A 15,139-nucleotide genomic window follows, 5' to 3' on the forward strand; every position below is an offset into this window, starting at 1 on the left:
GAAAGACAAATTTAATTTGTAGTTACAAGATGGTGGTGAGATGTCATGTGCAATATGACGGCTGGTCTGTAGACTTCACAGAGTGCCTGCTTGCTTTTAACTAGTCTTGATTTCAATTTGAAACATATTGTGCTTTGGCCAGATTGGCATTTTTTTTCCTGTATTTTATATGTTACATGTTAGCCTAGTGACTAGTTGGCTTTAATGTTTTGTAAATATACATGTTTAAGCCTTTTGTCTGACTGGTTTTAACATGGATTCATGATGTATATTTTTAAGGCTGTTACCAGAATGACTTTGACTTGACTAATATATGTAAAGATGTTAGCTTGATAGTCAGTTATTGGCTACATATTAGGGGTGCACCGGATAGTACTTTTTGATATCCGGCCGGAGCCGGATATAACCGGATAGTACAATTAGATATTCGGCCGGAGCCGGATACCTACATGACTCAAACAGCTCGTTTTACTAAAGTTTTTGCAAATCTTCTATATAACATACCTATATTCATATTATTTTGTTATTTACTTTCTTACTTTAAACTCTATCACTGATTGATAAATTAAAATGAACAGCATTTTTTTTTACAGATATGCTTATCATAAACTAATCTTTGTAACATGAGATGGTGTGTGCGTATGTTTTGTAAAGTAGAATGTAGTAAACAAACTCAGTTCCCTCATAAGATGTGACCTCTAGAAAGTGTCAACACGTTGACATCTGGCTTAATGTGGTCAGCTGCCTATCCGTGAACTCAATGTTATGGACTAAACAAACAAAAGGAGGTGGGGGTGCTCATCTCTACCTCTGGATATATACTCGCACATCTAGACAGATTATCAGCGTGATGTAGCGTGATGTAGTTAAGGAATATTTTTAAGTTAAGGAATATGTTTACAAGACCACTCAAAGGTCAAGACAAGCTTTTAAAATGTGCCAGACATCGCTGCTACGTATGTAATACGAATTTATAATGTAAAGTCTAGTCCACCCCCCCCCCCCCCCCAATAACAAACCTAGTTCCCTCGTGTGACCTCTAGAGAGTGCTTACGTCCATCGTATCTGACTTGGGGTCACCTGTCAATCAATGAACTCAATGTGATGGGCTAAACAAATAAAATGGGAAGGGAGTTGTTCATCTAGAAATATACCTGGTTACATTAGAGGTGTGGCTCTTGTAGTCCAGCCCCCCCCCCCCCTAATAAAGATTAACTACTAAGTAAACAAACTCAGTTCCCTCGAAAGGTGTGACCACTAGAGAGTGTCAATACGCTGACATTAAACTTACGTCCATCGTATTTAACTTGTGGTTACCCACCCATAAAAAACTCAATGTGATGGACTAAACAAATAAAAGGGGGTGGGAGTTGTTCATCTCTACCTCTGGAGATATACCCGCTCAGCTAGACAGACGTCTGGTCAGCATGACGTAGTCAAGGAATGTAGCATTTTAACATGTTAACTCACTTACTCAAAGGTCAAGACAAATTGAAAAAAGTGCCAGCCATTGCTGCTCTGTATGTAAAGCGCATTTATGATGTAAAGTTTCATCTCTATTTATATTAAGTTATTAACACGCCTTGTCTTTATAATAAACGAAGTTTGGTGCATATTCATAATGGCTCTATTTTTAAGCACATTATTTTGTTTTCATATAAGCATTAATACATTCTATAACAGACAGTAATGGAACGAGGTCCACTTTATGCATATTAAATAGGTGTATTTTTTACTATCCGGTTTACTATCCGGTAGTGATATCCGACCGGAGCCGAATAGCACCGGATAGTAAAAAATGCCGGATATTCGGCAGAAGCCGGAGCCGGAGGGACTATCCGGTGCACCCCTACTACATATACACATATATGTCTGCCTGATTGACTTTTACCAGGCTTGCATACACTTCAATCATGTGCAATGATTATTATAAGTGTGTTTTAAGATTCAGTTTAAATATGATGAACATTTCTTTCTAATGACTCTTTTTGTTTGTTGATCAAACAGTATTGAGTCTGTGCCATGCCAAGAGTGTATGTATATATATATCCAAATGTATGGAGTCTATCTTCTTTTGACGCTCAAACATTTGTGCATGAACTACAGCCTTAACACTTGAACTAACTTATGTATCTTTGTCTGTTTAGTGTTTACCATTAGATTCTCCCCATCCACTTGACAATGGTGTTCATGTACATGGCCAGTTCCTAACTAGGAAACAATTTTTGTGTGTAGATGTGTGTATTCTTATATGTCTGGCTCTTCACTGTGTACACAACATACAGATCTTCTTTCATTTATTAAGAATCTTGAGAGTTCAATTGTAATTTCTGCTCTCAAGTTCTATTGAAGTATACTAGTGACAAGCGGGTGAGCTTAGCAGTAGAGAAATATATTCAGTCCTTGATTCTAATTTATTTTGCCTCCCATATTTTTCAACTGTGTGGTACCACTGCCTTCAATAATTATATTGTCCATTTTGGACAGAAATTTCAAAGTGAAAATATTATGTATAAGTTGGTAATAGAATACATTTTATACATTTGTTTCTCTACACAAATGTCATCAGGTAGCCTTGGATAGTACCCGGTACAGTTTTCTCTTTCCAAACATTTGTTGATAGTAGAAGAATTCTGTACTACAAGCTAGTCATTGAACACTGTCTTACTTTGTATAAATGTGTGTGACTCCTCTCATAGCTAGTGGAAGATGAGATGATGCTATCACCTTAGTTTCATGCCAGACTTTGACCATAGCTTATTGTAATGTACTGCAAACTTTTATTGGTGTTAGTCATTTGGGTTGGGTCCAATTTTAGTTCAAACTTAAATGTGGCGTTACATTGTTGTAACATTGCCTTTAGGCCTTTAGTACACTAATGCTGGTTCATTATGGTTGTATACATACCATCAAGCCACTAACTAACCCAGTTACTTGGTTTTAAAGCTAAGTCTTTAAATCCACACATTAACATATTGGCGGATAAAGCTTTTAACCTGGTATTCATACATAGAGTTGCAGATAAGCTAGGGAGAGCAGTGGGAGCATCATGACAGCAACTGAAAGCACTTTCAACCTGACCAGGCCAGGGTTTAGCTGTAGTGTTGGTTATAAAACTCATTTTGTCTTCTTTCAATCCTTGCCTGCATTATTTTCACAGAAATTGTTAGGGAAAGAATTTGTCCAAAGCAAAATTGTTTTTAAGCTCTTCTTGTGACATTTAGTCTTTAGTACTTCTTCCATGCTTAGTAGCCATTGGATTACATTCATATTGTCTTTGTTTACATGATTTGAAGGACCACAAAATCATGAAGTTGTATAACTTTTGTCTAGCACCAACTTAATCTGCTTTGTAGTCATTCAGAATGTGTAAACAGTTAACTTATGTTTACTTCATGATTGCTAAAGAAAATCATCCTCATTTTCATCAGTCAAGACTTAACAAGTACCATTTTTTTTCTTTATAAATATCTTTCTTATATCTCTATTCTTTTTCTAAGAATTTTGTTTCCACTCATCAAATGATAAAATTAGGAATAGGGACAAGAGGCAGAGTTCATTCTGCTGGATTGTGTGACTAAATTCCTCAAGTTGATTCACTCTAAATTATGTTCCTAGTGTCATGATACATCAGTGTTACTGACTTAATCAGAATTAGGATCAATATCTTTTCATTTGTGAATTCACAAAATATAATTCTAAGCAACAGAGTAAAAAGATTTCAGATTTTGAAAAGTTGTATGCATGTATTGAAATGAACTTTTGGTAGATCTTGAATGAAAACTGATTTTGACTGCATAGTTTTGTGTATAAATTGATTAGGCTTTGAGTGTCTGAATGATGATCTTATTGTTTGCTGCAATGCCTTAGTGATATTACACTTAAACAAGTCTCCAACAACAACTTGCAATGTATGAGATTCTGTCAAATGTTTGACACATTTAGAAATGACTTGACATCAAATTGTTCTGAAAATATTTCTCAACATTAATATCCAAAACTTGTGCATTAGGAATTTTTTTCATGAGTCTCAAATTAGATTCATTCAGTTAAGAAAACAACACAAGTGGAAATAAATAACAGCCTAACAAGTGACCACTAGTTTGATGTTTTCATGTCACACATAGTTCCTCTACTTTCACTCTTTCTCTAATTATTATTGTTCTGGCTGCTGAATTGAATTTGCTACATGAAAATTTATTTGCTGGCGCATTTGATTGTACTTGTACAATGAATATATTGATATTCTTTCCTTTTTTTACATATACCTTAATAGAATTATCACTGGGGAAATATTTTATAGTTTAAAAAAAAAAAAGCACTGACACACAAATGTGTTCTACTATGATCAGCATTTTGTTCTTGACCATTGAACCCTTTAATATAGTCATTGAATATAGTCAATTAAAGAAAAACATTCAAAGTTGAATCCTAACTGCTTAGAACTTATTCACAATTTCACTTTTTTTTTTTAATTTCTGTTTCTCTTGTCCAAATGCCTTTTTTTTTTTTAAACAAAAATTTTTTTTTTAAAATGTTGAATTTCTTTCAAAAAGTGAATGTCTAATAAAGAGCTACTAATTGCCTGAATGAGGCGGGGGGGGGGGGGGGGTAGAAGTTCATAATTAATGATTATTTATTGTTCTGTTGTCAGACAAACAACACACAGTTGTGAAATGTGAAAATACATTTGTTCCTTAGCTTTTTTTTTTTATATCAGAAAACAAATGGATTATTTTAAACAGCCATGCTGTGCAAACCTACAGCTCCGGCCTTAAGGCATACACCACTGAGAGAAGCAGCAGTCGGCCAACACTTACCTCATGGTTCATTGAATACACTTGGTGTTCTGTAATACAACTAAGTACCACAAAATATTCATTATTGGCCAGCCTTGTGAGTTTCCCTTGCTTTTAATTTATGAAATATATTTTTAACTTGTGATAAGACTTGTATGAATATGTTTATTATCAAATTCAATGACTTGTCATGTATTTTGTCCCAAAATATTTTTGTGTTATTCATTTATGTGACATTTACTGTCACCTATTTAGTTGACATGTCACCTATGTGTTAAGTTTGGTGTTCAATTTTGTACATGTGGATGGCGTCAAGAAATGTGGCAGCCTAATGACTTGGTAGAGATGTGTTGTTCATTTGAACTTACCTTTAAGTCAATAAATGAAGTTGAAGTAACTGTTGCACTGGCACTGTTTTAAAAACTGTGGCAGAATGTTCAAATATGGTGACTGGTATTTCAAGTTGTTTCTCACTGCAGCAGTGAAACAAGATGTAACTTCTACAGTCCGAACCAGAGCAAACTAAAAAAAACAACTAATGTTAGAATTGTGATTTGTGCCATCCCATTGCCCTTATCAATCAATGTTGCTAGCAGAAACCTATTTCTGGAATCAGTAATGTTTATAACTTGATCATTGAAACATGCCATGTTTGTTTCATTTCTACAATAGTTGTGAGAGTGATAGCATCCCTAGTTTCTACACAAGTGTTGCTTGGTACTCTGTTAGGGAAGTTAGCAAGTCATTTTAGTTAAGTGTTAAATGGTGATGTATTACTTATCACTATATATATTTATCTATTTGCTTCATATCTGTTACAGCCTGCAATCATTTCATTGTAAACTAGTTTCAGATTAATGAATTAGTGTTGGTTATATTCAATTTACACTAGACACACTGTTGGTGATGGAAATACATTTGTAATTGTACTCTTCACCGTTTCCAAGCTTTGATGCTTTCTGTTGTCATCATGGGTTAGCTTGAATAAACAAATCATGGTTGAGGATGCTAGGTAAAAAAAAACAACTATTTAAGACCACTAAGATTGCTATCACCATGTACAGTCGTTATGTTTCAGTTGTTTTGTCTATTTGTACTTACTACTGCTTGTTCAATCCTTGCTGTTTGATGTTTGGCTACTAGATACTGCTCCATGGTTTGATATTTGCTGGTCTGTAACACAAAACTTTGTGTTCTTAGTTGAATATTGTTGAGTCATTTAGTTGTTTTGTTTAGCTCATTGCAGACTACAAGGAGTTGAAATCCAACTTTGTCAAAAGCTTGCCCAAATAAAACAAAGTGTACAAACTTGTGTGTCTCTTGAGCTATAATCTAGTGTTAGCATTTATCAATTTTTTGTTTGCAACAAACAAGCTCTTTAAAATAAATTACATTTAAACAAATTAACAGATAACTTTGATGAGAGGATCAAGTTTCTTAATATTTTTGTAATAAACTTGTTCAAAATTTAATTGCATCACTAAATGCAGAAATTTTTATGAACAAAAAAAGTATTCATTTTAGTCTTCTAAAAGTCTATTATGAAAAAAGAAATGATTTCATTTGTAACAGTACTACAATTTCAATCAGATAGTCTAACAATCACTAGCAACAGCTGCCACAGAATAAACTAACACTTAGATTTGTTGGAGGACTTTAATATTGTATTGAAATACCCATAAGGAGTTCAGAATTATGATTTTTAGTTGAAAGTCATTGAAGATTTTGTCATAAAATTCAAACAAACAAAACTCCAGAGATGATGACCGAGTCTATTTGACTGTAATTCTAACAGCATTTCTATCAGATATTGTATAATTGTCCCAACTTTTCTCTGGGTCATATGGCTCCCATCTACTAGCAGGGAAAATGTGTTTATTACGCTCATACCAGCTCCTTAGGCAGACTTTCCCTGCGTGAGATTCACTTTTCTCCACTTTGGCATCATTGACAATACGAATGTCATCATGGGCGTCAAAATCAAACAGGGGTCCACTTTTCCCCCTAGCCTTGGTCACGATGAAGTCATAGAAAGAGTAGTGATGAGGAATGATGAGGTCTTCCTTGACATACATTAACTGATCAACAGAGACAGGCATCAAGTCGTTGAATTCCTTACGCAAACTTTCCAGACATTTCTGTAAAAACTGTTGAACAGTGTTTCCTTTCTTCATTTTAGCCTGAAGAAGAAGAAAAAAAACATTAAATCTACATAGACTCTACCAAGATGACAGGAAATGAATTTGTTTTGGTCTTAAAGCGTGGAACTTAAATCAAATCAACGTCAGTGGTGTAAAAAAAAAAAAAAGCAATGTGCAATTTTTCTAATTACAAAATGATCTTCATAACCCTATAAAAATATTAAACTGCAAATAAAGAAACACGTTTTTTTTTACAGTTTTGTTTTTATTGTGCAATTACACATATGCTGGATTTCACCTATGGGTCATTGTAACTAGCTACCTAGGTAAACAATGTTTAAAAAGTTTCCAAAAAATGTCACACAAATAATAGTAATCTATCTGTTTTAAAAAATGCCTAAAAAAAAGTATATAAAAACTTGTTTTATATTGACCTGTCTCCTGTGTCCTGAGCCGTCCCAGTAACTGTAAGTGATTGTGATTTCCTCGTTCTTGATTCTTTCTTGTGTAGCCACCCATTCCTGGCGCAATAATTCTCTACAAACACATTTGTAACAAAACATTAATACAATTTGGTGAGATTTGTATGTTTAATAATTAAGAATAATTCAAATGAAATATGAGTTCTATCACTTTGTACAATCATATTCAACACCCAGAATTTTAAAATATCAACAAACCTGAGTTGGTTCTCTTCTTCATCTCTATCTCTATCTGGCAAAAAACTTGTGTCCACCTCTGGGTTCATGCCTGTTACACATACATTAAACAGATGAATTGTTTTATATTAGAAGAATCTGTTTAAGCAACTTCTTACTACAAGCCAAAAACATAAATGCATGCTATCAATATATACACAAGACAGAGACTAGCTAAGACTACATGGAAACCTGGAAGATATGGCAATGCTGGAAAGAAATGTATATGACTTGGTGACGCTACTAAGATGTTAAGCATTGCCTTACAAAGACCAGACGGGAACAGGTCCCAAAAGAAATCAGACCACAGTGTAATGAGAGTATGCTATCTCATATTAGACCACAGTGGTATATGGTATCTCTTGAAAAATGTGTTATACAAAGGTAATTTTATAAATGATCAAACAATTCTACTTTACATAATACAACCAGATAATAAAATCTGCAAGATTTACACCAACACAGAATCAGAGATAGAAAGCAGGTCAAAGAAAAACTGAGAAGAATAGTTCAAGTTGGACAAGAAAAGTTCAAGTTGGACAAGAAAAGTTCAAGTTGGACAAGAAAAGTTCAAGTTGGACAAGAAAAGAGACAGACATCATCACCAAGAACTAGTCCACACCCCACATGTATCACAGCGATAGTCAAACATCTAAAGTTCACACCCCACATGTATCACAGCGATAGTCAAACATCTAAAGTTCACACCCCACTTGTATCACAGCCATAGTCAAACATCTAAAGTTCACACCCCACTTGTATCACAGTGATAGTCAAACATCTAAAGTTCACACCCCACTTGTATCACAGTGATAGTCTAACATCTAAAGTTCACACCCCACTTGTATCACAGTGATAGTCAAACATCTAAAGTTCACACCCCACTTGTATCACAGTGATAGTCAAACATCTAAAGTTCACACCCCACATGTATCACAGCGATAGTCAAACATCTAAAGTTCACACCCCACTTGTATCACAGTGATAGTCAAACATCTAAAGTTCACACCCCACTTGTATCACAGTGATAGTCTAACATCTAAAGTTCACACCCCACTTGTATCACAGTGATAGTCAAACATCTAAAGTTCACACCCCACTTGTATCACAGTGATAGTCAAACATCTAAAGTTCACACCCCACATGTATCACAGTGATAGTCTAACATCTAAAGTTCACACCCCACTTGTATCACAGTGATAGTCAAACATCTAAAGTTCACACCCCACATGTATCACAGCGATAGTCAAACATCTAAAGTTCACACCCCACTTGTATCACAGTGATAGTCTAACATCTAAAGTTCACACCCCACATGTATCACAGTGATAGTCTAACATCTAAAGTTCACACCCCACTTGTATCACAGTGATAGTCAAACATCTAAAGTTCACACCCCACATGTATCACAGCGATAGTCAAACATCTAAAATTCACACCCCACTTGTATCAAAGTGATAGTCTAGCATCTAAAATCCACACCCAACTTGTATCAAAGTGATAGTCTAGCATCTAAAATCCACACCTCATTTGTATCACAGTGATAGTCTAGCATCTAAATTTCACACCCCACTTGTATCAAAGTGATAGTCTAGCATCTAAAATCCACACCCCACTTGTATCACAGTGATAGTCTAGCATCTAAAATCCACACCCCACTTGTATCACAGTGATAGTCTAACATCAAAGTTCACACCCCACTTGTATCACAGTGATAGTCTATCATCTGAAATCCACATCCCACTTGTATCACACTGATAGTCTAACATCTAAAATTCACACCCCACTTGTATCAAAGTAATAGTCTAGCATCTAAAATCCACACCCCACTTGTATCAAAGTGATAGTCTAGCATCTAAAATCCACACCCCACTTGTATCACACTGATAGTCTAGCATCTAAAATCCACACCCCATGTCTAACATCTAAAGTTCATGTGCCACTTGTAAAACAAGCAAAATACAAAAAAAATACTTAAAAAAAAAAACAAAGCTTATATTACATGTATCAATTAATTTGAATGTGTACACACCCAATCTTTTCTTTCTTTTTCTTTCTTTTCTCTCTTCTGCAGTTTCTTCTCTTTTTACCTCCTCTCTAAAGTCTTCGGCATCATATGAATTGTCCGAGGCTTCTTTGTCTGGCTCTTTATCCACACTGGCCTCTGCCTCCTCCTCTTCTTCATCCATGTCAAAAGAAAGCATTGTTATCTGTGAATACATGAAAATATATCAGTGTGTGATATGCGAGTGCACTAAAAAAAATCTCCCACCTCATTCTCTAAAGTGGTTCTTAACCTATGGTACACATACTTTGAAGGGAACAATCCTGGTAAAGATTGGCAGTCATTATGACAAAGGAAAATGAGTTTTTAAGTTTCTAGGCAAGTCAATGATACTTGATATTAGCCTGATAATATGCATTAATGTTTACATAAGTAGCAACTTCTTACTGTAAGCCAACAACAAAAAGGTTGCCTGAATAAGCAAGGAAAACCAATGATTTAGCAGAGTTTAAAGTTATCACACTTCAGTGTATAGGCTACAAAAGAGTGAGAGCTAGTGTGCAAGCTGAGAGAAAAGGGCTGACCATGTCATTTTGTCACTTCTATATTGGTAGCCTGAACAATCTGGATGACCTTGATGTAAATACAACTAATTAAGAAATATCAGTATTTAGAATTAGAAAAGAAGGTCAAGGTAAATGTTTAAGAAACTTGAAGAAAATACTAACAATGACGTAAACAATGCAGAAAAGTCTTTATACGAGATTGTATAAAGAACTAGAGTTAGCTATCAAGTCATTGTTCCAGAATTGTTCAGTATTCTCTGATACATATTTATTAATTGTCAGAATGTTTGCTGTGCTTTATGATAATAAGCTAAAACTTTATGCAATAGGAACTAAAGAAAAAAAAAATTAAGAGACTTCTATAGACACTCACAAAATACTTCATACACTCACTGGAATAAATACTGTACTTAAATATTCAGAAGTAATTTCCATGTATTACATCCCCTAAAACTGAACATCGGTTTGCATGTACAAGTAAAATGAAAAAAAAAAGTATTATTTATAAATTGAGCTCTTTGATGATAAAAACTTAGCTAACCTTCTGTTGATCTTTTTTCTTTTTGTCTTCTTTTGCTTTCTCTATAAGCCGAGCTTCTGCATTTTTCTTTGCCAGCTGCTGTTCTCTTTCTTTGATCACATTTTCTTGACGAGCTTTCATCTCATTTAAAGTAACCAAACCTGATATAAACAAACAAAAGAGATAAGTTAACAAGCAAAAATATAAAAAATCCTTTTCTTTTTTTTTTTTTTTTTTTAAACTTAACCAAAGTGGAAGAACTTCATCCTTAAAACTATATCTACCAATAATGTACAAGTTATTTCCCTTATTGGATCTTAAACAAAATACTTAATTACCAATAATTAATAGACTAATTGAGTATTTTTGTTTATTGATTCATGTTTTGTACAATAAATAATTATTTAAAGCATCTACTTGATCTGAGAATGCATAAGGGAGAAATAGCATTAACAATTATTTCAGGGGACTAGACTCAACAAATTTAGCCATATCTGTGAATACAGAAGTTTTAGTTTCCCTTTTTGTCATTAAACAAAATAATGAATTAATTGCCTCATTGGTTACTTTTATTGATTCATGCCTTGTCTATGTCAATGAATAATTGTGTGAAGTTTCAGCTTAATCCGAGAATGGGTGTGAGAGAAATAATGTGTACACACTTTTTACCAGACAGACAGAGTGAGTTGATATAAGCTTTGTAAAAATATCTTTTGAAATAAATCAAAGCATTTTTCAAAATAATAAACTCAATCAAGATCAGCGTAAATAAATTTATATCTATAAGTTGCATACATTTTAAAAAGTCTCATTTCAAGATATTAAATGTAATCCATTCAATCATAAATAGAATTTTTAAAAATCTTATTTGAAAAATAAAATAACAGATCATTTAATTTCATTTAAATTTTTTTGTAATCTATGACCATAAAAACTTTTAATTCATTTATCACAATTTAAACAATTTTATGTCTCGAGAGACGATCTTTTCCCTTTGCAATTTATCAACTGATATATCATTTTTATTTACCAATAGTGCTGGACTTGAGAGATTGTTCAATGGCGTCATAGTGAGTAGCAAACTTATTGTGAATATTTCCAATGGCAAGTTCTTCTTCAATTTTTTTTTTCTTTGCCTCTGCCTCTTCCTGCTCCTTGGCTCTTTTCTTCAAAAGTGTTGCGGCCCTTCCAGCCTCTTTAGCAGCTCCTTTATAGTGTGCCATAATTCTTAACTGAAAATATATTTAAAAAATGGGAACTACTGATTAATAAGAATGAACTAATAAATATATAAAAAAAAAAAAAAAAAAAGATTTAGATCTAGATTAAATGGATTTGTAATGTTTCTGTCTGTTTTTCTTTGTGCTTATTTTAATAACTGATCTTTGGGCGTTAGGGAAGGGGTGATTATTTAGTACCTTGCAGTCTAATCTCTCACAGGAGTCTGTCCACTGCATATACTGTTAAGTACCTAGATTAGTAATGCACCACAGAAGATGGACATTGAACGCAACATGTTAGTGACACCATGTAAATAAGGGTATTGTAGACTTTGATTATTTACAAATAAACAGACAGTTGGCGATTGCCTCTTATGGTGACTACACTGTTTTAGTGACAGAAACTTGGCTGTGGCTTTTTATGTAAATAACTAGTCATTTCATATCTATTTGTGGACTTTTTTTTTCTCCAAAAAAAAAATTAATTTCTAGTTGCTTTGAGAAGAAGGGACCTGAATTATCTTGTATCTAATACAACTGCACAGTATATGCAAATACCTAGGATATAAGTCATTGCAACACAAATAAACGGTCCAAGGTTCTTTATAGCCTAAATATCAAGTAGATATAACCTCCTTCTTTACATTCTGACAATAATCTTGATCTAGTTACTAGTTCTATAGTTTTCTAGAATATAGTCCACATGTTCAGGGTTAGATATATAGATTATGCTATTCAAATATCTAAAGGCCAAAATGTGAAAGTCTGACTTTGACAGCGCATTATTTGACAGAGGTTTGACATAGAAAAGAAAATGAAGTATCAAAATCTTCTTTAGTTTAAGGAGAATAAGGATGACTACTTATATTTGTACCCCTAACCTATATTTGTTATTATATTTAAGGTCAAAGAGGCTATGTGTTTTCATTTAATTAAAACAAATTTTACACACATTATTTGATTCCAGACAACATAAAATTTATTTCAAACAGTCTCTATATTTTGGCATCAATAAACTCAGATTTTAATTCTATATTAATATTATTAACTAAATTTTAAGATACCCAGACATAGCCCCTCACATGAAATCATTATGTTTTCAAATTATGCATTAATATGAACACAAAAAATAAAAATTTGAACTCACTTATTCTACCCAAAATTAGGTCACTGGGATAGTGACTTCTACATCGACTTTTAGACATATTTTATGATTGCATGATTTGATGTGTGTTGAATGTTTGTGTTTTTGTTTATTTTATTCATTTAATAAATTTCTAATACAGATGATTTTTTGTAGTCTAGTACAGGCTAGGATAGCCATTCTTGCCTAAATAGCTGAATCCTCTATATTCTCTCTTTATAAATCTCTATGTAGTAAATTTTGGTAAGAAAATCGTAATTTAATACAAACACCCTATTAATTTTTTTTTTATAGAATCAAACAACTTGGCTTATGAATCAAATAAATCAGCTCCAAAAACAGAATAAATATTGCCGGGCTCATTAGCATAGACTAAGCCAACCAAAAAATATAGTCTTAACCCTAGGAAGAGGTAAAGTCATCCTGGTAACATTTGAAATTCTTTTTTCTAACTGGTCTTACATAAAAAAAAGCTAAATGGAATAAAATTGGGTCAGAATCATTGAAAAAAAGGACAAAAACATTATAGTAATACAGCAATACAGCACGCTAGTTTCATATTAAATATCAAAATAAAGATTTAATGACCACAAAAACAGCAAGTGTTTGAATTCACTAGGTACTTCAACATCGCTATTTTTGTACGCCGGAAGTGTGTTTAAAAGCTGGTCCTCATGGTTTCGGTCGCGTCCCCGGTTACCGTCGGAAAAGTGCGTAAAGCGTCATTATTTTTTAACCGATCTTCTAGATTAGAGTATTATTTTGTCGGGGAGAAAATGGCGATTCTTTTGATACCTAATTTGACAAGATTGGTTTACTAGATATTTTTTATTTAAGTTTCCAAAATTAGGGTGTGTTCCAGATATGATTACTTTTTTATTTTTGTTTTGTAATTATTTATATTGGTTAGTAATTTGTAGTATCCATATCTACATAAGAATCACGTGTGATTATAAAGCTATTTTGGATGGGGCTCTTGGTATATGAATGCCAAAATGACCACCAAATTGAAAGTAGCCATTTTGCTATCAATTCTACCGGAAGTAGTAATAAAATACTTATAAAATATAATAAAAATGAAGTTTTCTTGTTTATTAATATAGATAATGAAGCAAAAAAACTCGTATTAATGTAGATCTAGATTTAGTTAGTAATAGATCTAGAGAAGCAACAGATAATGTAGAAAAATCAAATTATTGTTTTAATCATACACTAGAGTGTAGATCTAGGTCTAATACTTAAGATTTAGGCTTAGACTTAGTAACTTCACTTAGATCTATTTTCTAGAATAGGAACAGAGATGCATAGAATGAAATCTAGAATTAGATTATAGATAGATCTTTAATTGATTTGAATTTGATATATACTAGTCTAGTCTATACTTAATTGTCTTAATAAACTAATACTAGTTTCTAGATCTAGAATGTTGAGGACTAAATTTAGATCTATTTTTTTATGTGAAATTTAATGGGATAAAATCTGAGAAATAGCCTAAAAACTAAAATACTATTCATGTAATGTCCAGATTAAATTAACCACTCTAGATAATATATATAATATTTATATTATATAATATAGCTTTTACTGACTAGAGCTAGATAGTAGATGATACTAGATCCAGTAGATCTAGCAGTGGTAGTAGCAGTAATTAAGTTAGTACTAAGTAGCACTAGCAGTAGCATCATGATCATGAATGTCATGATGATCAGTCAGATCAGATCATCATAATCATATTTTCAAAACAAAATTTCATTTCATACGACTATGATACGACATGTCAATAATTTGAGTTTTTTTTTGAAGAAGAAACTCACTCACTCACTGAGTCTGGGTGACACTAGAGTAGATGTCTACTAGATCTATACCCTAACCTGTTTATATGATTAAAAAGAATCAGAAATCTTAATGATTCTAACGTCCTAAGAATATTATCAAACAAAATGTTGATAAATTTACTAGACCTAGAAAGTTCACGAACTAGGAAGCAGTTTATTTTTAACTCTACAAGTAATACTCTTTATCACAGACCTATATAAATTATAATAT

General features: G+C 33.0%; 1 protein-coding gene across 4 annotated transcripts; it reads right to left on the reverse strand.

The window, feature by feature from the left end:
* Positions 1-6,441: 6,441 nt before the first annotated feature.
* Positions 6,442-15,085, reverse strand: LOC106063743 (protein FAM50A-A-like). 4 transcript variants are annotated; one of them, XM_013222196.2, is made up of 7 exons: positions 14,916-15,085; positions 11,760-11,961; positions 10,751-10,890; positions 9,671-9,848; positions 7,621-7,690; positions 7,375-7,477; positions 6,442-6,979 (listed from the first exon to the last, which is right to left on the reverse strand). In XM_013222196.2, exons 2-7 carry the CDS (start codon positions 11,950-11,952, stop codon positions 6,572-6,574), a joined length of 1,092 nt encoding a protein of 363 aa, XP_013077650.2. In that variant the 5' UTR covers positions 11,953-11,961; positions 14,916-15,085; the 3' UTR covers positions 6,442-6,571. The 4 variants fall into 4 exon arrangements, with proteins under 4 accessions (XP_013077650.2, XP_013077651.2, XP_013077649.2 ...); XM_013222197.2 differs by having other exon boundaries at positions 14,908-15,085; XM_013222195.2 differs by having other exon boundaries at positions 14,912-15,084.
* Positions 15,086-15,139: the final 54 nt, after the last annotated feature.

The sequence above is a fragment of the Biomphalaria glabrata genome, chromosome 3 (assembly GCF_947242115.1).
Source record: "Biomphalaria glabrata chromosome 3, xgBioGlab47.1, whole genome shotgun sequence".
Classification (NCBI taxonomy): Eukaryota; Metazoa; Mollusca; class Gastropoda; family Planorbidae; genus Biomphalaria; species Biomphalaria glabrata.